The sequence below is a fragment of the Lissotriton vulgaris genome, chromosome 10, assembly GCF_964263255.1.
Source record: "Lissotriton vulgaris chromosome 10, aLisVul1.2, whole genome shotgun sequence".
NCBI lineage: Eukaryota > Metazoa > Chordata > Amphibia > Caudata > Salamandridae > Lissotriton > Lissotriton vulgaris.
Window position 1 is genome coordinate 667,684,085 of NC_141698.1, and position 22,083 is coordinate 667,706,167.

At 52.1% G+C, this 22,083-nt stretch overlaps 1 protein-coding gene across 1 annotated transcript in view; it reads right to left on the bottom strand.

Annotated features, from left to right (window-relative positions):
- NCAPG2 (non-SMC condensin II complex subunit G2) overlaps positions 1–22,083 on the bottom strand; it is a 431,039-nt gene that overhangs the window by 393,489 nt on the left and 15,467 nt on the right. The window contains exons 2-3 of the mRNA XM_086941500.1: positions 1,548–1,647; positions 489–677 (exon numbers count right to left, since the gene is read on the bottom strand). Of these exons, the coding sequence (XP_086797626.1) occupies positions 489–677; positions 1,548–1,625 (267 nt within the window). The 5' untranslated portion in view covers positions 1,626–1,647. The remainder of the gene's footprint in view (positions 1–488; positions 678–1,547; positions 1,648–22,083) is intronic.

The following is a 22,083-nucleotide window of genomic DNA, read 5'->3' on the forward strand; positions in this document are numbered from 1 at the left end:
GTGCTACAATGCAAGGCGTGGCTGAGACAGAACGTTAGTTACAAAGTAAGGGAGGAGACACGTTGCAGGGAAGAGCATTGTTGATCAAATAAAACTGAGAAACAGCAGGAGGAGCTGGAGACGGGGGTAGGCAAGGTGCAGGAAGGAAGAAGGCAGGGAGCGGAGCACCCAAAGGCCCACCTATTCTCGCTAAATGGCAGTTAACAATGTGCAACAGTAACCTGGAATTATCCAGCACACTGTACTAGCACCCTGAGTAGGTGCAGAACAATGTGAGAGACAGGATTAGAACTTCAGAACAAAGTTACCTGTGGGAAAAATATTTCACCATGATGGAGTCGAAGAGTTTCTAGAGCTTTATCGGAAAAGAAAATTGTGGAAATACTCAAAAGTTTAGGCTTTTCATGCTCAAAGAAAGTAAAAGAGTGTTCACAATTCAAATGACAGCTTGGGAAGTGTTTGCAGTGGAAAAGGAGGGCCATCATTACCAGATCAGAACTCCTCTCCAGCTCCATATCATCATCACTGTCATCGTCAATGGGCTGCCATCCTTCCACCGGATTCTCCATCAAAACAGCCCTTACTAAATTCCTCAGTCTCTCCCATAACTCTTCCTTCTGTTTCCTTGGCAACTCCTGCAGCAGCTCATTCAGATCGAAGGGGTCAGAGCAATCTTTCTGTAAGACACCAGAAATGCAAAACAACAAAAAGGATGAGCACTGCTCCTTTGAAATAAATGCAGTGTACCGAGGGTGCAATCATAGGGCAAATGTCATTGCACATTCGAAATCATTCATCTGAAAAGCATCTATTAACATGTTAATATAAATAGCTCACACACCAGACCCGATGTCCCGATGTGATGTGTAATAGAGTGAAAGAGAAATTCTGTTCAACTTATGTACAAAACAAAGCCCAAACAGAAAGCCCTATTCATCAGTAACATCTAATGACAACCCTCACTGCACAAGATAATTGGAATTAATGTGCTTAAAAGCAACCAATTTTCATGAGTTACATAAGCAGTAGAAAGAAAAATACTAGTGGTAGTCCCACCTGCAACCACCGACTCAAACTCAGCACTCTGTGCAACACAAACAGCAACAAAAAAAGTAAGTAAATGAAGAAAACGGATAGGCGTGTCAACGTGCAGCAGGCCATTGGAACATGATTGAACTGAACAAAAATAGCAAATTTCAAATTAAGGGCTGGAATCACCATCTAAAACTGGTTGAAAACAGATGTCCCTCCACAGACCTCTTGCAACATTAAAGCAATCATGCATTTGTTTTTCCACACATGAACATGGCGAAACTCCTATTTTATTATAACATGACATAACCTTAGATAGTTTGCACATTCACCTTGCATTATAAGAAATCGAGACGAAAACAGCCATTGTTTACCAAGTTTCATCTTGACAGCATCCATATAGAATTATTTATTTGTACGAGGTACTCACAGGCAATTATAAAAGTCAATTTAAAATCAGTCCGCCCCAGTAGCACAATATAGAGAGCACTCTTTATTTTACACGCTATACTTACATGAAGTTGAATAAAATGCAAGAAGTCAGTCACCGATTCCTTTGCAGTGGCCTGCAGAAAAGCATCACGTTTTGACATTTTCTTCTCACGGTCTCAATTTCTAAATGAAAAAATTACTTGACATTACTTAATTTTCACAGAAAAAAAACATTAGGTGAAAACGGGATTACTTAAAGCGGTACTTTATTTGTAGCATACACTTAGCATGGCAGAAGCAAAATGTGTCAATATAAAGTTATCGAGATATGAAGGGACGTTTGCAACGTGAATCATAGACACCTCACTTTTGTCAAGATTGGACTACTTTATTCAGTTTCCGTCCCAACTCAAAATAAAAGGAAGATAATTTATTGGCGTGTACATTTTTAGGTCTTGTGTTACCAAAGACCTTTCGTTTTAAAACGAAAAATTGATGTACAATATACTTGTTTAAAGGGGCTTTAAGCCAGCTTTCTGCAACCATTGGTCTGTTTGTGCATCATTCACGTTTTGCTTCAGCCCACTACAGCTTACAGCACAGGGCAGTAGGTCAGCCGACTTCAGCCACTGGATAACTTCACTTTAAGCAACTGCATTTTGCTCTTTCGCAAGGAGCACATCCCCACACAAGCTAGTTTGCTTCTGAGCCAATACTTTTTAGGTCTTGCCTATGCAGACATGCTGTATTCAGGCTATGCCAAAGAACAATGAAGGGTTTTGGCTCCAAACAGTAAGGCTGAGCCAAAATTCGAACAAACAAATCACAATGCTAATACTGATACTTGTTTACCTGTTTCAACTGGCGCATAGAATTGAATCAATGTCAGCCTTGACCGTCAAGTCCAAGACGGCGTGAGAAGAGTGACTCCATTTAAAGAGAAGTTTCTCCAACTGAAAGGATCACAAAGTTGGATCTCACTCATACAAAGATCAAAGAGTAGGAGTCGTGCCACGATTCATGAGATAAGAACTTTGATTGTAGACCAGCGTCGGTATCAATGAAATTCAGTTAAAGACAAGCAGGGATCAGCTGATATCGCATTATAGAACAAGCCCTTTTTGGTCCTAAGGAGAACCCCAAAGCAGCAAACTTGGGGTTCGAAACGCGTCGACCTTTCTTTGTAACCAAACAAGTGTAAAAATGAGCCCCTTGATGGTGCACCTACAACCTGTGGAGTATAGAAATGAATTGTATAGTTTGTCAAGGTTGCACCTGGGAGTAAATCATAAATATTTTCCTGTTTGGCTTTAGTTGTAATTTTTTTGTAATTATATGGTAATTACATGGTGTAAATAAGTGTTAACACTGAAGTGTTTGTGTGTTGGCATATTGGAGTGCGAGTGGTCTTAATGAATTGTAGTTGTGACACATGTGAATGGGATTGAGAGAGAGGGTGAAAGTTGGAGTGTAAAGAAGATGTAAATATAAAGTGTATTGTCGTGAAAAGCAGGTTTTGCACTTTTTGGGTTTTTGCTTAAAAATTTTAAATTGTTCAAATTCTTCTCACTTGATTAAATTATGTGGTAATTTGAATTCATTTTTATTAAAGTCCATTGGAATTAAGTGCCCAGGCTGACATTGATTCAATTCTATGCGCAAGTTGAAACAGGTAAACAAGTATCAGTATTGGCATTGTATTCAGGATATGGGCTTTAAAAGCTCTGCCAGTTTTAAAGGACTGCCCTGGTTACATGTGTTGTTACTCAGAGCTTGTGAGCACTATTTATTTCTTTAACCCGGAGCAGTTGAGACTAGTGCTCATGGTTACAGACCTCTTTTGTAAACAGGGAAGTAAATCTTGCTCTTATCTTGCCACATTTGCTGTGCATTTCAAAGACCAAGGTTAGTTTGGCTGCAGCTGCTGCCGCCGCCTCCTCCTCCTCCTCCTCCTCCTCCTCCATCCTTTTGAAACGCACAATCTGGCATCACGGTCCCTGCCTTTCTATGGCTGATGCCACCTCTGTCTCGGAGCTTAACAAGCATTTGTAATTCAATAGGTCTCGCATTTGTGAGAGTTTGAGCAATTGGCATTGTAAATGACAATGCCTTTTGTTTATGTATTTTGAAAACCTGCAAGCTAGCCTCAATTGCTAGCCATCTTCTCCAACCTGTTTTGCTGCTAGTGCTGGGATGCCTCATGGTAGCCATGCGCTCAACAAATGCTAGTTAATAATGATAATAAAAAACACTTTATACTTATAGTCGTTGCTTAGGAGAAGCAGGGCTGGAAGTAACTGTGCCTCTTTTACTGCCAACATTGCTTCTCGTAAGCCCCCATAGCCGGTTCTACCAGCCTATACAGGCCCACTCCCTTGCTAAAGGCCCTTGCCTTCAGCTCAGGCCTTTGACGCTGAAGCGAGCCAAGCAAACAATATGCTCCGAATACAAATCAATCCCTTCTTTTTCTGAGTCTTACAGCAATCATTCAAAATCTAACAACATTAAAACAGACACATTCATCGGATAGCGTCTGTTAAAAAAAAAAAGAAAAGAAAGTGGGTCTAGCAAACTGCCTCCCTTTCAATAAAGGTAAAAGAAATTGACTTCAATGGACACAATAAAAGTCGCAAAACAGCACAAAGTGGAGAATCTCCTGATCTAAAAAAATTATCACATGTACATGGATTTAGGTTATTGACTTTATTCCACCCAATAGGATCTGCTAAAAACCAGTGCAACTGGTTAAGCCTAAAATGAGTCAAGATAGGAGGGTCCTAAACAGAGTACGCTTGAAATAAAAAGGGACGTGAAACCATACAATTGGACCAACTTCAAAATACAGACACCACAAGTGACAGGAACTATGATACATCACTTGAGATATGTGCTCCGAGATAGCAGACAAAAAATACATTAAACTCAGAAGCAACCACCCAGCTTTATCTTTCAGTAGTTGTAAGATCTGCATTGCTAAGCGAGAGCGCTTATATTGCTAAATGAACTGGGTCCAAGACCTTTCAACCTGAGAGAAGAAAGCAAATGTTAAATATAAAGGAATGGCTCGAAATAAATTTATGAATTTTGGAAGGACCACCATGTTGACCAGGTTAGAACGTCCCATAACACCTACTTATAACCTGTTTCATTGCTCAAATGGGCACCTAGATTTAGCCAAAACTTGCTCACAATTTAATGACAATGTCCTTGAACTGCAGAGAGAGCCAAACTTCCAGATATTATGCTGTTTCCACATATCTATTGTCACCTTGCTGCCATGGATACAGATGATTCAAATGTTAACACTGTTGTGTCATCTGTATAAACAGTTACACTACATTGAAGCATTAATCCTCAGGGGAGCAAATTGCCCTGACTTCTTTAGGTAGGGCAGATATGGTTCAAAATACCCAGCAAATAGTAATGGGGAAAAAGACATCCCTGGTGTGTTCCCATCTTTATTTCTAAAATCCCAGAGGTAAGGCCACCACTGACCACTCGCGTTGACAAGTTGTGATACAGAGCCTGAATTCTACTCAGCATCTTGGAACAAAAGGCCACTGCTGACAATGTTGATCATAAAAAAATGCCATGATATCCAATCAAACGCTTTTTCCCTGTCATGCAAAATCATACCGGCCGGTACACCTAGCACACCAGCCACATCGAAAATAGCACCCGCAAGATTAGTGTGAGCTGTATTGTCTCTGTATGGGACAAACACATGCATCATACTGTCCACCCCTCCTGCAATTCTGCGGGGCAATACAGTTCACCAGAATTTTTGTGAGGATTATAGCATCACAGTTTATCAATATTGTCCGGTGGGAGGAGCAGTTCAGTGGATTTTTTTCCTTTCTTCAAAAAAGTTGTAAAGGTCACACTCCAAGGCCTAGGGACTGCCCCGTACTTGACCATTGGCAACAAAATAATTATGAAGGATGTGCAAACAAGTTATATAAAACTCTGAGGGTATGGCGTCTAGCCCAGCTACTTACCCAGCCAGGAATTGTTTAACAGCGCAAAAAATCTCTCCCCCTATAATAGCGGAGTCCGGCATTGCCCGATCATTATCAGAAACTAGCCCTGACACTATGAAAGAAATATATTGATTGATATTGTTCAGTGTTGCAGCAGATGTTTCCCCATACAGCGTTTCATCGGCCCTGGACCAGGGTTCAATTCCCGGCCTCGACGGGGCTTGGGCTCAATAATTCCACGGACTCGATAATTCTCGCTCCGGTGCCTACTCGACTCATGGGTTCACACTCTGCAACTCTGGGCAATAGCTTGCTTAATCTCCACAACGGCCCCTCGCGGCGGGATGCCTGGCTTTCACCTTGTGGATACCCTGCCGGGGTTATCTCACAGGGGAATACCAGGACGGGTTCCCTAAGCAAGCGCTTAGATGCCTGCGATGTCGGTGGTTTGCGCTATATAAATACATGTACATTTACATTTACATAGTAGACTTTGAAGATCCGCAAAATATTATTGGGCTCCTCTGGATTATATTATTAACTAGCGTTCTTATTCACCGACTCCCATACTTGTTGGGCTAACATGCTCCCCATTTCCTCACTACTTTCGAAGGTATTTAACCTTGAAGCATAATATGCTTTCAGTACTTTACCTCACACTATCCTCTGAATCGGGGGGCGTGGCCTGGAGCCGTCAATGGTGGACGTGTAGTTTGTTAGCTCCGTCCTATGCCCTAAACACGAGCTAAATATCCTGCACTTCCCTGCCTGCAACCCACCTAATTTCGACAAAGACTGTCTCCGGAGGCTGACTGAGGGAAGCGGTGCGACTTAGCCCCTCTGAGACGTCTCCGTTGCTGAGCTCCGGCGGCGGGACCTGGTGCGGCCTTCAGGCCAAAGCGAAGCCCCGTCCTGAAGTGATCGGCCTGGCCGGCCCACCCACAGCCTCACTCGCGGTCCACTCAGGACCCAGACTCTGAACTCTGCTGCTCTCCCAGCCGACTCCGGAGTGCGATACGGTGCTCACCCGCACTGCGACTCCGCTGCCCTTCCACGCCCAGCCACTCCTGCACGGACGGGCTGCCTTACTGAACGGCCCCCTCTGGAACGCGGGGGCACCACCGGACCATCCTCCCACCCGCCCGCCCAGGGGGTCAGCGGGCCTCCAGCGTCCCGCCGCTGCGACTGGGACATCGGTGCGAGCGGCGCAATCACCCTACCACCAACGCCGTGACCCGGCTGCCTACGCCGCATTATACTTGAGGATCGGCCAGACATCGGAAACATTCAGGCGCCATTTTACCTGCACGAAGGGGCCTGGTGAAGGCCCTTGAACCCTGACGGACCCCATTTGTATGCCCCAGCGACGTCGGAACGAAGACCGGGAGCGGACACGTGACGCAAGGTGTCACATATTGCGAATCCACTGACCGCAGGTGCTGGGGCCTGGGGGGGTAGAGCGCCACGAGCCTAGACCTTGTATTCCGGCGCTGCAGCCCTGACCCTTGCCGCGCCTCCGCAAGGCGAAACAGACGCACTTTCCTGTGGCCTGGACCCCATCGCCTCCTCTCCCACGACACCTCTACGGCGCTAGGGTCGCGCCTACATGCAAAGCCTTCGGCGTCGCGCCGACTCACCCCACGCAGACACCTTGCCAAGATAAACTACATCGCCCCCGCCAGCCCTGGGTCCCGCGCCACGCCTGCCTCTACCTAGTAAGTGGCTGGTCCTCGCATATCCTCTGCCGGTCTCTTCGTGGGTTCGCGGCGGCCTGCTGTATCCACTGCAGCGCCACCCTGCTAACGAGAACTATGGGCAGGAACAGGGGCAAACCCCAGGACCAGGGCGCCCGAACGGACATGCAATCCACGGGCTCTGAGGACCCGCTGGCCTCCTCCAACGTGGACATCATCCCTCCGACCGGTCGCAAGATGCCAAACTGGATCTGATCTTGAACGAGATACGCGTGACGCGCGAGGCGCTAGAATCGCGCATAGATAGTATGGCGACCGGCCTATCCCTATTAAAGGCCGACCACAACAAGCTGGCAGACCGAGTGGCGGAGCAAAAAATAGCGCTGGACGACCTAATCCCGCAGCAGACGGAACACTCCACGAAATTAGAGAATGTTGAGAAGCAATTGAAGCAACTGTGGGGTAGAGTGGACGATGCAGAAGGACGTGCCCGCCGCAACAACGTCCGCATCCTAGGCATTCCGGAAAGGAGCGAGGGGAGAGACCCCACGCAATTCGTGAAAGATTGGCTAAAGAAACTGGTGGGCCAGAGAGATCTCACCGCCCTCTACAGTGTGGAGAGGGCCCACAGGATGCCGTCGCGGCCCCCACAACCAGGGGCACCCCCTCGCCCCCTGATCGCTCGTCTCCTCCACTTCAGAGACCGCGACACCGTCCTACGGGCGGCTAGAGAGGACGCACCGATATGCTTCGAGGACAGGAACATTTCGATCTACCCCGATTTCACGCCCACGGTTCAACGAGCCAGGTCCGACTTTCTGGGGGTGAAACGCAAGTTGCGGGACAGAAACATGAAATATGCGCTTTTGTTCCCTGCTCGGCTCAAAATCCTGCATAATAACAAGTCGCATTTTTTCGACTCGCCTGAGGAAGCGGCGGAGTGGATGGAGGTCACCTTGACACCGCCGGCATCACAGGACCCGTTCACCGACCACCACAGCGACACCCGAGGGGGCTCGCCGGGCCGGCAGGACGACGCTCACAGCCCCGGACATCACTCGCCCCACGGCGCATCGGCAACGACGCAGCCTCCCGAACGCCGGACAGCAGGACATCCGTCTACCTCCCTACATCAACGTCTAACAGAGGAGGCACTGGCCGCCCACGACGCGGGGGCAACCGGAGACAGACTCACCGTCACCACCGACACCCACACTGAGGTGTCTGGCTCAATCGACAGCTTGCAGCTCTTCCCGAAGATCACGGCCCAGATGGCAGAAGAGTTCTGAACTACGACGCGATTGATCCTCTCAAGGTGGTAACGTATGACTATTCCCCTCCTTTACACAATGTGGGTTGCATGTGCAGGGGCCCATTGTAAAGTGGGCTGTCGTGCCCACGCAGACAGTTCAGTGCCCATCGACGGAGGCCTACCACCCCCGGAATGCACACGAACTTGACTGAATTGTGCCCACGTTGGGCACCTTGGTTTGGCCCCTGGGTACGTTGGCTCGGGGACCTTTTTGTTCAGGGAACACTTGGCTGCGAGACACTCTCACCTATTAACACTGCAGGACATATGGGGTCGCCCAGTTGGTACATATTACAGCACCACACAGATGGGAATGGGACCTCTTAACACTTACCAATTGTGCACCTGGAATGTGCGTGGCATGGGATCAGTGCATAAACGGCACAGAATTCTGGCACAACTCAACCGAAGGGGGACTCAGATAGCATGCTTGCAAGAGACACATTTGAACGCTGCTGAGGCGGTGAAGTTGCGCAAGAAATGGAGAGGACAACTCTTCGCCACCTCATATTCTGCATTTTCGAAGGGGGCGGCGATTTGGTTACGTGGCTCTCTTCCCTTCCAGCTGCTGGAACAACGGGTTGATCATGAGGGTCGATATGTTTTTGTGCGGGGACTGTTGGACGAGGAGGCGGTTGTCATTGGTTGTGTATATTCACCTAACACTAATCAGTCGGACTTCCTGTTTACTGTCAACGGGGTGCTTGCGGACTGGGCTGATCATAGCTGGATTATTGGGGGCGATTTTAACGCTGTGCTTGATGTCATGTTAGATAGGTCGCACCCTCCCTTGCAGGCTACAGAGAGCAGGAAACAGGCTGATGCGCTTGCGAGTTGGGTTGAGGGTTGGGACATGGCGGATGTGTGGCGCAGCATGCACCCTATAGAAAGGGAATACACCTTCTTCTCCCCTCCCCACCAGCTCCATACCAGAATTGATCATGTCTTCTGCTCCCGTCCCCTTACAGCACTGATTGTCCAGGCCCAACACATGGGGAAGACACTCTCAGATCACAACTCCGTGGAAATCACCTGGCAGTGGGGCAGGCGACTGGCTCCCATCCCAACCTGGCGACTGTCTCCTGACCTCCTAGAGGACTCGGTCTTCCGATCTGCTCTGTCCGACACTATAGATACCTACTTCTCCACGAATGCACACACAGCCAGCTCACGGCGGATAGAGTGGGACGCTTTCAAAGTCTGTCTCAGGGGGACTGCTATGACTGTTAAGGTGGGGAGAAAACAGCAGGTGATAGACCAGCTAAGGGAGGTAGAAGGTTCACTAGCGTCCCTAGAAAACGAGGCAGCGGGCACCAATGTTCCCTTTACACCACTGCAAGAGGCGCATATCAGACACGCGGAACTACTAGAGGAACTGCGACTAATAGACTATAGGGAGTACACAAACAGGCAGCATACGCAGGCCGACCGAGCCGGTACCCTACTAGCACGCCTCCTGCGGGACTCCCCGATCAGCCACCCCATCCTGAAAGTTTTGGACCAGTCTGGCCGCCCGGCTACCACTCAAATAGGGATTAACACGGCGTTTAAGGATTACTACACTGCGCTATATAGCCCCCCGCAGCCCTTATCGGAACCCGCACTTACAGCCTTCATGGAGGGTCTAGCTCTCCCACAACTCACTATCGACCAGAACAAAGACTTGAAACGTATTATATCGGTGGCAGAAATCAGACAAGCAATCAGAGCCCTTCCAAAGGGTAAGGCCCCTGGTACGGACGGCCTGCCGGCGGAATTCTACGCCACTTATATTGACCTCCTGGCCCCACGATTACACACGGTTTATCTAGAAGCCTTACGCACGTCCTCACTGCCGCAATCATCCATGCAGGCGCTGATCACTTCCCTCTTGAAACCATCCAAAGATGGTCTACACATGGCCGATTACAGACCCCTGTCCCTTCTCAATACTGACTCTAAAATATTGAGCAAGGTGCTAGCGACGAGACTCGTGCGATACGTGCCCCATCTAGTCCACCCGGATCAATGTGGGTTTGTAACGGGCCGTAATACGGCCATGAACCTTAGGCGCTTGGCCCAACTCATGCTCGGAGACAACATCGACGCAGACTCCGAAGGATGCATTTCTCTAGACCTAAAACAAGCCTTTGACTCCTTAAGGTGGGACTATATGTTTGCCACCCTATCGAGATTCGGGATACCGCCCGAATTCCTAGCATGGGTCAGACTGTTGTACACCATCCCCACGGCCCGGGTGCGCACCTCCAGTCAAATCTCAGGCCCCATGGCCATTGCCAGGGGCACCAGACAGGGCTGCCCGCTCTCCCCTCTCCTATTCGTCCTTGCCCTCGAACCTTTGCTCTGCAGGCTCAGGTTAATGGCCCCCCGTTATGGCATACGACGGCATGATGTGGACCACATTGTATCTGCATATGCGGATGATATCATTTTATATCTCCGCGACCTGAGGGGTGACCTGAGCCCAGTTTCCCGGGTTTTCGAGGATTTCAGGGAGATCTCTGGCCTCGCCATCAGCGAATCTAAGTCCCACGGGTTTACCTTTGCAGCCATAGATGGGTCGGCCCCCTTACCTTTCGCCCCCCATGTGTTCCAGATGGCGGAAACCACGTTCCGATACCTTGGAATACAGATCTACCGGGAGGCGGGCATGATGATAGATGGCAATTTCGGGAAGGCCATTAGATCGCTGAAGTCACAGGTTCAATTTTGGCTGACGTTGCCGCTCTCGATACCCGGTAGAGTGGCAGTTTCCAAGATGGTGATGCTCCCCAGTCTTATCTACTACTTCACCAACCTGCCTTGCCAGATCCCGGCGGTAACGTTTAAGACCCTTGACTCCCTGCTCATCGAACTTGTGTGGGGAGGTGGCCGCAGACGCATAGGTCTAGCCAAACTGCAACTCCCCTCCAGCTCCGGAGGCATGGGTTTACCGGACTTCAGAGCTTATAATTACGCGTGCCAGCTACAATGGCTAGCCTACTGGGTGGCAGGCCGCAATCTTCATGAGATTAATATGTCGGTGGACGACCATGCTAAAGGGAGAGTGCACATCTTGCTCCTACCTGGCTCGGTTCTACCTAGAAACGCCCTGCCCCTTCTTAAACTGGCGATCACGTATTGGCGGAAGGCACTGAAATACACGTCCCCCGGGACACCCTATGCCCCCACGATCCCACTACTGGGCATCCCACTAGGCTCGGGCACACTCACGGCGACCCTACTGGAGCCCTGGCATGACGCTGGTGCAACACACATAGGTGACCTGTTTGCAGAGGGCCATCTGCTATCCTTCGAGGACTTCAGAACCACTCAGGGCGTCCCCAACGGCTCCTTCCTCTTGTACGCCGGACTCCGATACTACATCGAACGCACATGGTCGCCTAACGGGCGGGAGCCTATTACGAACCCCCTCGTCTCAATGCTCTACCTCATGGGAACGGGCGGCCACCTAACCAGATGGCTCACAGCTAGCATCAAATCAGGTAGGGCACTTCCACTGGCATCACTGCGGGCGAAGTGGGAAATAGACATAGGGAGGCCACTGCGAGACAAGGAATGGGAGCGCATACTTCAATTCCCTAGGAAAGTAGCTAGGAACCCCAAATACAAGTTTATCCAACTGATGATACTACATAGAGCTTACCTGACTCCACACCGCCTGCATGTGATGTTCCCTGCAACCAGGAGTAACTGCCCCCGATGCGACGCAGACGACGCATCATTGGTACATATGCTATGGCAGTGCCCTAAATTGGGGTATTTCTGGACCACTGTCCATGCCTCGCTTGAGACGACTGGTACCCTCCCCCAACCACCTACACTGGAGAGTACACTCCTAGGACTAGGACCGACGACACGCACCAGAACAGTTACGGCGCGCTTCTCGGACCTGGCCCTGTTGCTAGCGAAGCGTGCCATCACGATGAGATGGAAATCATCTAAAACCACCTAACCCAGACTTATGGCGGACGGAAGTAGTGCGCTGGGGTAAGGCTGAGGGCGAGGCATTACAGAGGGAGGAGAGTAGAGGCCTTCGGAAAATCCCGATATCACTGGAGTGGTTTGACACTTTGGGGGTCTTTGAGGCTGGCAATGGCGAGGGGGAAGAAGACGCTAGCGATTAGCCGCTTAGAATAGTACTATACCACGAGCCACCTCCCCATACACGTTCACTACCCACGGTGCACAGCAATGGGGTTCGGACGCCCTCCGAACCTACGATTACATTCTCACACCCTACCTGTGTGTTACATCAGAACATACACTGCGCGTCAGAACGTTACTGGTGACCCATATATCGATATCTCACATAAGTACCTGCCCAGAGAGTGAAGGGAGGGATGTTGTTGGGGTGGAGGGAGGGTTTGGGGTTAGACGGGGTTTGTTAGATTCATCTGGTTCATCGACAGCATAAAGAAGAAAATCGAATGTAATATGTTCCTATATATGCTCTGAGCTAACGCATGCATGTGACACCGTGATTAACATTGCGCTTGTATGTATAAAACTGTATGCTGCTATTGCTCTTGAAACTATGCTAATAAACAGATTTAAAAAAAAAAAAAACTATCCTCTGAATCTTAGTTTTGGTACTCAAAAGTCTCTAATAGACTCCATCCCCTCACTTCTACATGCGGCCTCCTTAATCTCAGAGCCACTGCGTGTGCATATTCTAGTTGAAGGATTTCGTGCCGTAGGGTTCCTTTCTGAACACGAATAACCTTTGGGGTAGTGGATCCTTGCTTTTCTTTAAAGAAATCCGACAAGGGTTCCCTCATATGCTCACAGTAGCCACTGTCCAGTAGGAGTGAGTGATCAAACATCCACCTTTTAGCACCCCTCCTGCAAACATACCCGACCCCTGAGATAACAAGCGCAGCTTGCAGCGGATTATGATCTGAAAGTATTTGTGGGAAAAGATGGGTCGAGCTATCCCTGACCACTTCCTATGTGGCAAATGTCACTTTCAATCTAGAAAAATGCTGCTGAGGAGACTGGTAGTATGTGTACCCTGGCAGTGTCGCGTGTGTAGCACCAGCTATCGACTAGCCCATATGAATTCACCAGGTGATGCAAGGCGGCACGTGTACCTATCTTCCTGGATGCACAGTTGACATGTGAACTGTCCAAGTCGGGGAACATAGTCTGTTAGACGGACCGGGAGGGTCGGCCGAGATTACGGGGAGAGGTCTCCAGGGAGAGCCGTCTCCAACGACTGTACAGGTAAGTAACTTCCCCCCCACAGACGGACACCACACAAGATTGAAGGTTAACGAGACTTTATATGCAATTCTTAGGTTACGTCGTTATGATACAAGGAGGTCTGGACTCAGGGGTCCCCTCGGTTCTGATCTCTGGTTGAGGAGAAAGGGTAGCGGGACAGTCTTAGTTACCAATGAGTTAAATAGCTCTCAATCCTCGAGCTCGGCGTGGTGGCTGATCGGGCCGTGGAGGAGCCAAGCAGGTCCCGAGATGGATGAAGGATGGTCGACGGGCCGTGGAGAAGCCAAGCAGGTCCCGATGAAGATGATGGTTACAACGGTCCGCGGCCTCGCCAGCAGATCCGGACGACGGTGAAGAATGAAGGTTACGACGGCTGTGGCAGCGCCAACAGGCAGGACGATGGTGCACAGGACAGAGCTACGGCAGCGCCAGTAGTCCGTCCAGGGTGAGTTCCTCTTACGTCTCTCGACTCCAAGATACAACTGCCCTCCTGCTCTGGAGCTGCCCCAGTTATAGGGCTGGCGTGCTTTGATGTCCGGACCCTCGCACTTGGAGGTCGGGAGGTCCGGGATGAGGGAGTCCAGACACCCAGCAGGGGGGTGGAGCCAGCGCCCGGGGAGGCGATGGGCGAGCGGCACTGGGCGGGGGGAGAGCCATCGGCACCTCTTTCTCCCATTGACTTGCCAAGTAGCCCGCTCACCTCCTGGGTGGAGGGTGGTGCCGGATTGTCTGAGGCTGGGCTAGGCCCAGGGTTGAGGTCGATCGGGGGCCAGGCGGCCTCGTGGCGAGGTGTCCAAGATGGCGGCCCGGGCTGGGTGCATGGCCGGCAGTGGATCGGACCCACGAGGTTATCATGTTCGAGGGCAGGGGTCCCTGAGGGGACGCAGGGCGTGCAATGGTGGTGTGTGGTGCTTGCGTGACTGGGCTCGGGCCTGGTCGAGCCGGGGGAGAGCGGCCCGTCATGTGGCCTGTCCAACATGCGTCCCCCCCAGCTGAAGGCGGGGAGAGTTACCCATCCTCTTGGGGACTCTCTTCGTCGAGGCGGAAAAACCGGGACAGGCCATCGGCGTTGGCGTGGTCGGACCCAGGCCGGTGTTCGACTGTGAAGTCCATACCTTGTAAGGAGATGGACCAGCGTAGCAATTTTGGGTTTTCCCCCCGCATATGCATCAACCACTGCAGGGGTCGGTGGTCAGTCTGCACCCGAAAGTGGGTGCCAAAAAGGTAGGGCCGGAGCTTCTTGAGGGCCCATACCACAGCGAAGGCTTCCCTCTCTATGGTGCTCCAGCGTTGTTCCCGGGGTAGGAGTCTCCGGCTGATGAAGGCCACCGGTTGATCGAGGCCTTCGGTGCTCACTTGGGACAGGACCGCCCCAATGCCCTGGTCGGAGGCGTCCGTCTGGACGACGAACTCCCGGCTGTAGTCTGGGGCCTGGAGCACAGGAGCGGAACACATGGCGGCCTTTAACTGTTCGAACGCCGCTTGACACTCTGGGGTCCGGTTCACCTTCTTGGGCTGATTTTTTGACGTGAGTTCGGTGAGAGGCCCCACGATGGTACCATAGTCTTTCACGAACCTTCGGTAGTAGCCCGTGAGGCCCAGGAAGGCTCGCACCTCAGTTTGAGTGATAGGGGGTTGCCAGTTCTGGATGGCGGCAATTTTCAGCTGTAGGGGGGCCACTAGGCCGCTTCCCACCTGGTGTCCGAGGTAGGTCACCGACCCTTGTCCAATTTGGCATTTGCTGGCCTTGATCGTGAGGCCAGCTCGCTGAAGGGCTTGCAGCACTGCTTGGAGGTGGTGGAGGTGCTCGGTCCAATGGTGGCTGTACACAGCGATGTCGTCCAGGTAGGCGGCGCTGAACTCTTCGAGCCCCGCCAGGACCTGATTGACGAGCCGTTGGAACGTCGCTGGGGCATTCTTCATGCCGAAGGGCATGACCGTAAAGTGATAGTGGCCATCGGGGGTGGAGAAGGCAGAGCGTTCTTGTGCTCGGGGTGTGAGGCCGATCTGCCAATAACCTGCCGTCAGGTCGAAGATGCTGAGGTAGCGGGCAGCGCCCATTCGGTCGACCAGTTCATCTGCCCGGGGGATGGGGTGTGCGTCCGTTCTGGTGACTTCATTCAGGCCCCGGTAGTCGACACAGAACCGGAGTTCTGGTGTGGTCCCGGGGGCGGCTGCTTTGGGGACCAGTACGACCGGGCTGGCCCATGGACTGTCTGAGGGCTCGATGACCCCGAGCGTGAGCATCTTAGCTACTTCCGCCTGGATGCAGGCCCGTACCCGATCAGGTACGCGGTAGGCCCGGTGGCGGATAGGAGGGCTGTCTCCGGTGTCCACATCGTGCACACACCAGGAAGTGACACCCGGGGTGAGGGAGAACAGACTGGCGAACCGTGATAGGAGGGCTTGGCACTCTTGCCGTTGTTCTCTGGTGAGGGTCTCCGAGAGTCGGACCCCATCCACGGAGCCGTCTTGCTCCTGGGTCCGCAAGAGGTCAGGGAGAGGCTCGGAGTCGTCTTCAACCCCATTGTCTGTGGCCATCAAGAGGCTGAGTTCTGTTCGTGCAAAGTGGGGTTTCAGTCTGTTGGTGTGGAGGACTCGGAGCGGATTCCGGGCGGACTCCATATCGATCAGATAGGTGGCAGGACCCTTGCGCTCGATTACCTTGAAGGGTCCCGTCCATTTGTCTTGGAGAGCGCACGGTTCTGTGGGGGACATTACCCAGACCTGTTGCCCCGGCTCGAATTCAATGGATGAGGCGTTCTGGTCATACCATTTCTTCATGTCCTCTTGACTGGCCTCTAGGTTGGCTTTTGCTAGGTCTCTGAACCGCCGGGACTGGTTGCGGAGGGTGAGGAGGTACCGGAAGACATCTGGAGGACTCTTGGCCGGAGGCATCTCCCAGCCTTCTTTGATCAGGCTGAGTGGCCCCCGTACTGGGTGCCCATAGAGCAGCTCGAAGGGGCTGAAGCCTAGGGACTTCTGTGGGACCTCCCGGTAGGCGAAGAGGAGGCACGGCAGCAGCACGTCCCACTGGCGACGGAGGGGCTCTTCCAATCCCCCGATCATCCCTTTTAGCGTGCGATTGAACCGCTCAACAAGTCCGTTTCCTTGGGGGTGATAGGGGGTCGTGAAGCGGTAGGTGACCCCACACTGTTGCCAGAGGGACTTCATATATTTAGAAATAAAGTTCGTGCCTCTGTCACTGACGACTTCCCGGGGGAACCCCACACGGGAGAAGATCCCCATCAGGGCCCGGCCGACCACTGGGGCTGTCACGGTCCGGAGAGGAATAGCCTCAGGGTAGCGGGTGGCGTGGTCCACTAGTACCAGGATGAAGCGATGGCCTTGTCTTGTACGCGGGTCCAGGGGTCCCACAATGTCTATCCCGACCCTCTCAAATGGGGTTGTGACTACTGGAAAGGGTTGCAGGGGAGCCTTTAATTTGCGGCCGCTCTTCCCACTGGCTTGGCACGTGGGGCAAGATCGGCAATGCTGGTGCACATCGTTTCTCATTTTGGGCCAGAAGAAGTGGGTCACTAGGCGGCTGTAGGTTTTATCCTGTCCCAGGTGCCCTGCCAGGGGGGCATCGTGGGCCAGGTTTAGCAGGAAGTCTCTAAAGCGGAGGGGCACCACTAGTACTCGGTTGGCCCCCAGCTCGGCGATTCGTTGCTCGCTGTACAATAGATCATTGTCCCAGTAGACCCAATGAGTTCCGGAGGTATCCCCGGCGCTTTGGGCGAGCGCTTGTTGTCGGAGTCCCTCAAGGGAGGGACAGGTCTTCTGTTCCTGACGAAATTGTTCTTGTGTGGGTCCCCCTTCTTGAGCCCACTGATCAAGATTAGCGAGGTCGGAAGGTTGAGCAAGTTCGAGGGGGATGCCATGGTCGGGGGTCTCGGCGGGGGCGACCGGAGGCGGTGGCGCCGGCCATTCGGGTTCTTCCGGGTGATGGTTGGCACGGGCGGCCATGGACCGGGTGGTGACGCACGCCCAGTCTGGGACGCCCAACATCCCCAAGTGTTCTTTTCGCTCCACGGCTGCCCACGGGGAGCTTTCCAGGTCATTTCCGAGGAGGCATTCCACGGGGGCGTCGTCTCGGACCGTTACCTTCAACATGCCGGAGACCCCTCCCCACTCAAAGGGGACGCAGGCCATCCGACACAGACTTTCCGAGTTGTCGGCTGATCGCACAGGGCAGAGAACGTTCGGTAGATATTGTTCTGGGGTCACCAGATGACAGCGGACGGCTGTCACACTGGCCCCGGTGTCTCGGAGGGCTTCGGCCCGTTGTCCATTGATGCTCACCCATTGGCTGTACTTCTGGGTGTTAGCGGGTAGGGGGACCCGCGGGACCATGTCTCTTCCCCCTAAGCACGCGAGAGTCATGGCGGCTGGCTCCCACTCTTGATACTCTTGCTCGCCTGTTTCTTGTTCCTCTGCGATCTGTTCTTCCCCTAGTGCCGCGGCGGCCACCTGGCGGGGTCTTGGACTCTGATACTGCGGGCAGCTTGGGTCGTTTGCATAGTGGCCGACTCGTTGGCATCGGTGACATGTAACATTGGCTCTGTATCCCGGTCGCGCCGGGGTGCTGCCCCGGTTGGCCGGGGGGGTGGTGCTGGTAGCGGGGGCGGCCGGAGTATTGTCTCTTCCTCGTCCTTGGCCCCCTCCTCCTCCTCTGGGTCTGTAGTGACCATTGTTGTTCCTGTTCTGCTCGTAGGACCCATTCCGGCCCACTCTGGTGATCTCCCACCGGTCAGCTTCGGCTGCGAGCTGCCGGGGATCGGTTAACTTGCTGTCGAGGAGGTGTTGGCGTAGTTCAATGAAGCAATTGTTGGACAGATGCTCCCATACCATCAGATTGAACAGCTGCTCGTAGGTCGTGACGTTGTTCCCTCTGATCCAGCCTTCGAAGGCTCGGCTAAAGTACGTTACATAGTCCACCCAAGTTGTACCTGGAATGCGTGTGCAGTCTCGGAACCTCTGACGGTACATCTCGGGCGTGAGGCCATAGCGGGTGAGGAGGGCCGCTTTCATATGGTCGTAGGAGGTCATCTGGTGGTCTGGGAGCTGTAACAGAGTATCGCGGCCCTCATTGAGGAATTTGCCCCATAGGCCGGCTCCCCAGTCGGCTCTATCGATCCGGTGCGCAGTCATCGCGATTTCATAGGCCTTAAACCATTGCTGGATGTCGTCTTCTCGAAAATATTCTCGGACCACATCCTTGGGGATGTGCACTTTTTTCTCCGCGGTCCCTGGGGTGGACGGTCTGTCGGGCACCCCTAACTCTTTATTTTGTTTGCGCAGGTTGATCTCGGCTAGGTTCCGTTCGTGCTCGTACGTTAGTCTTTTTTCCTCGAGCTCCCTTTGCCTCTGTTTCTCCTCTCTTTCTTCTCGGAGGCGAAGGTGCTCTAAGTTTATTTTTTGCTCGGCCAATTTGAGTTCTATGTCCATCTTGAGTCGGGCCATTTCGAGTTCGTGTAGTCGGGCTTTTTCTCTTTCTTGGATCTCGTCTTGCGAGAGACTGGTTCTTTGCCCCTCAGGGGCCGTGTTGGTATTTTTCGCGGTGCTTTGCTCAGGGGCTTCGACATCCCCGGTCTCTGCCCAAGATTCTAGGGCATGCTTAAAATCGTCCTTGGTACTTAGTCCGGTGGTAGCGATACCTAGTTCGATGCAGAACTGCTTTAGTTCACGATGGCTGTATTCCTCTAGTTTTTCCATTTGGAACTTCTCAGTTGATCCGCTCTCTTTAGTCGACATTTGTTGTTCGTTGTGGGGTGAGCTACTCTCTGTACGTTATGCGGTGATTCGGATCGCGCCGCTGGCCACCAATGTTAGACGGACCGGGAGGGTCGGCCGAGATTACGGGGAGAGGTCTCCAGGGAGAGCCGTCTCCAACGACTGTACAGGTAAGTAACTTCCCCCCCACAGACGGACACCACACAAGATTGAAGGTTAACGAGACTTTATATGCAATTCTTAGGTTACGTCGTTATGATACAAGGAGGTCTGGACTCAGGGGTCCCCTCGGTTCTGATCTCTGGTTGAGGAGAAAGGGTAGCGGGACAGTCTTAGTTACCAATGAGTTAAATAGCTCTCAATCCTCGAGCTCGGCGTGGTGGCTGATCGGGCCGTGGAGGAGCCAAGCAGGTCCCGAGATGGATGAAGGATGGTCGACGGGCCGTGGAGAAGCCAAGCAGGTCCCGATGAAGATGATGGTTACAACGGTCCGCGGCCTCGCCAGCAGATCCGGACGACGGTGAAGAATGAAGGTTACGACGGCTGTGGCAGCGCCAACAGGCAGGACGATGGTGCACAGGACAGAGCTACGGCAGCGCCAGTAGTCCGTCCAGGGTGAGTTCCTCTTACGTCTCTCGACTCCAAGATACAACTGCCCTCCTGCTCTGGAGCTGCCCCAGTTATAGGGCTGGCGTGCTTTGATGTCCGGACCCTCGCACTTGGAGGTCGGGAGGTCCGGGATGAGGGAGTCCAGACACCCAGCAGGGGGGTGGAGCCAGCGCCCGGGGAGGCGATGGGCGAGCGGCACTGGGCGGGGGGAGAGCCATCGGCACCTCTTTCTCCCATTGACTTGCCAAGTAGCCCGCTCACCTCCTGGGTGGAGGGTGGTGCCGGATTGTCTGAGGCTGGGCTAGGCCCAGGGTTGAGGTCGATCGGGGGCCAGGCGGCCTCGTGGCGAGGTGTCCAAGATGGCGGCCCGGGCTGGGTGCATGGCCGGCAGTGGATCGGACCCACGAGGTTATCATGTTCGAGGGCAGGGGTCCCTGAGGGGACGCAGGGCGTGCAATGGTGGTGTGTGGTGCTTGCGTGACTGGGCTCGGGCCTGGTCGAGCCGGGGGAGAGCGGCCCGTCATGTGGCCTGTCCAACATAGTCAAATTTAAAAAAAAACACATAATTATAGGATTTTTCCACATGGGTAGCTCTACCAGATGCTGCTGAGCAGGTGTAAGGTCATCCTTGTTAGCACCGTACATACAGCATATGGTTAGATGCAACTGGCCTGATCTTTGGTTAGCAACAATCCAGTGACCCATCTTGTCTCTTTTCAGCTTTAAACATGTACATGAAACACTTCTTGCTAATATTGCTAACCCTCTTGTAGGCTTGTCATGCCCAGAAGTCCCCATTATCTGGTAACCTAAGCCCTCCAGCCTCCTTGATTCAGCCTGTATATGGGGAGTTTCCTTAAGGCAAACCAATGACTGACTGATCACATGTAACTCATGCCTAACCTTTTGAACATTCCCGCTTAATACGCTCACCTCGGGCACATGTGATGTTTTAATTAACTTGCTAATTCCATATACAACATATTAGCAGCTTCATCAGCCACTCAGAGCACCAGAAAAGATATATAATACGAACAATTCAGAGCACCCAATACCACCACCTCTCTCCTAAATCACCTATCCCTGCTGCCCACCTCATTTACATCAACCCCAACTTCAAGTCAGCACTCTGCCCCCTTTACCAACCACTCTACAAAGTGGCATCCTGGTGCACAGCTGTTTGCTGAATTAAGTCCCCTTGGCTGCTGAGGGTCGTTGGGGGCCAACGACCCCTCCTGTTACCGTCAGTAAATCCCACACAGTGGGATTGGTGAGAGGTTATTGTAGGTCTGTCCCCTTTGCCACCACTCTACAAACGTGCATCCTGGCATACAACTGGTTGGGGAATGAAGTCCCCTTGGATACTGAGGGTCCAGAAATCCTTCCTGTAACATCCAGTACGCCAAACACTGCGGGATTGCCAAGAGCTGGTTAGAGAAGTTATATTAATTTTCTTTTAAAAACAAAGGTTACAGGGATGTTATAGTTAGGCTCAGATTTCACTCGTACTAAACCATTGAAATTCAGCAGCTATAGTTACCCGAGCCAACTAGAATTTACGGCCCGCAACGCAATGATTATGACCTCACATATTACATCATTCCTGACATGGTCAGTGACATCTAACGAAAAGTAACTGGAGAGAGTATCACCGGAGAACAGCCCATTGAGAAGCCCTAGCCCTGCCTCTGAGATGATCCAAGACACTGCTATTACTTGCGGGGGGTGGGGCTAGAGATTGATTCTGGTTGGCATTGGAGATGACTTTTTGCATGCCCAAGGATTTATTGTAATTATTGGGTCCCAGTTGGACTGATTTGGAAGCTGAGCACATCTTGGCTCGGCAGTGGATGGACTCCTGAGACCATACAATGGTAATGAAGTTGTTATGGGAGAAGAGGGGGCACGGGGCAGGGGGGGGGGGGGGGGGACAATGGAAAGCCATTTACGTCCTAGTAAAATAGGGGTTGCATAATGCATGGTTTAAGTTAGTCCATTTTATTTATTTACATTGCACATATATCACCCCAGTGTTTCTCCACCAGGCAGACCCAGCCAAACC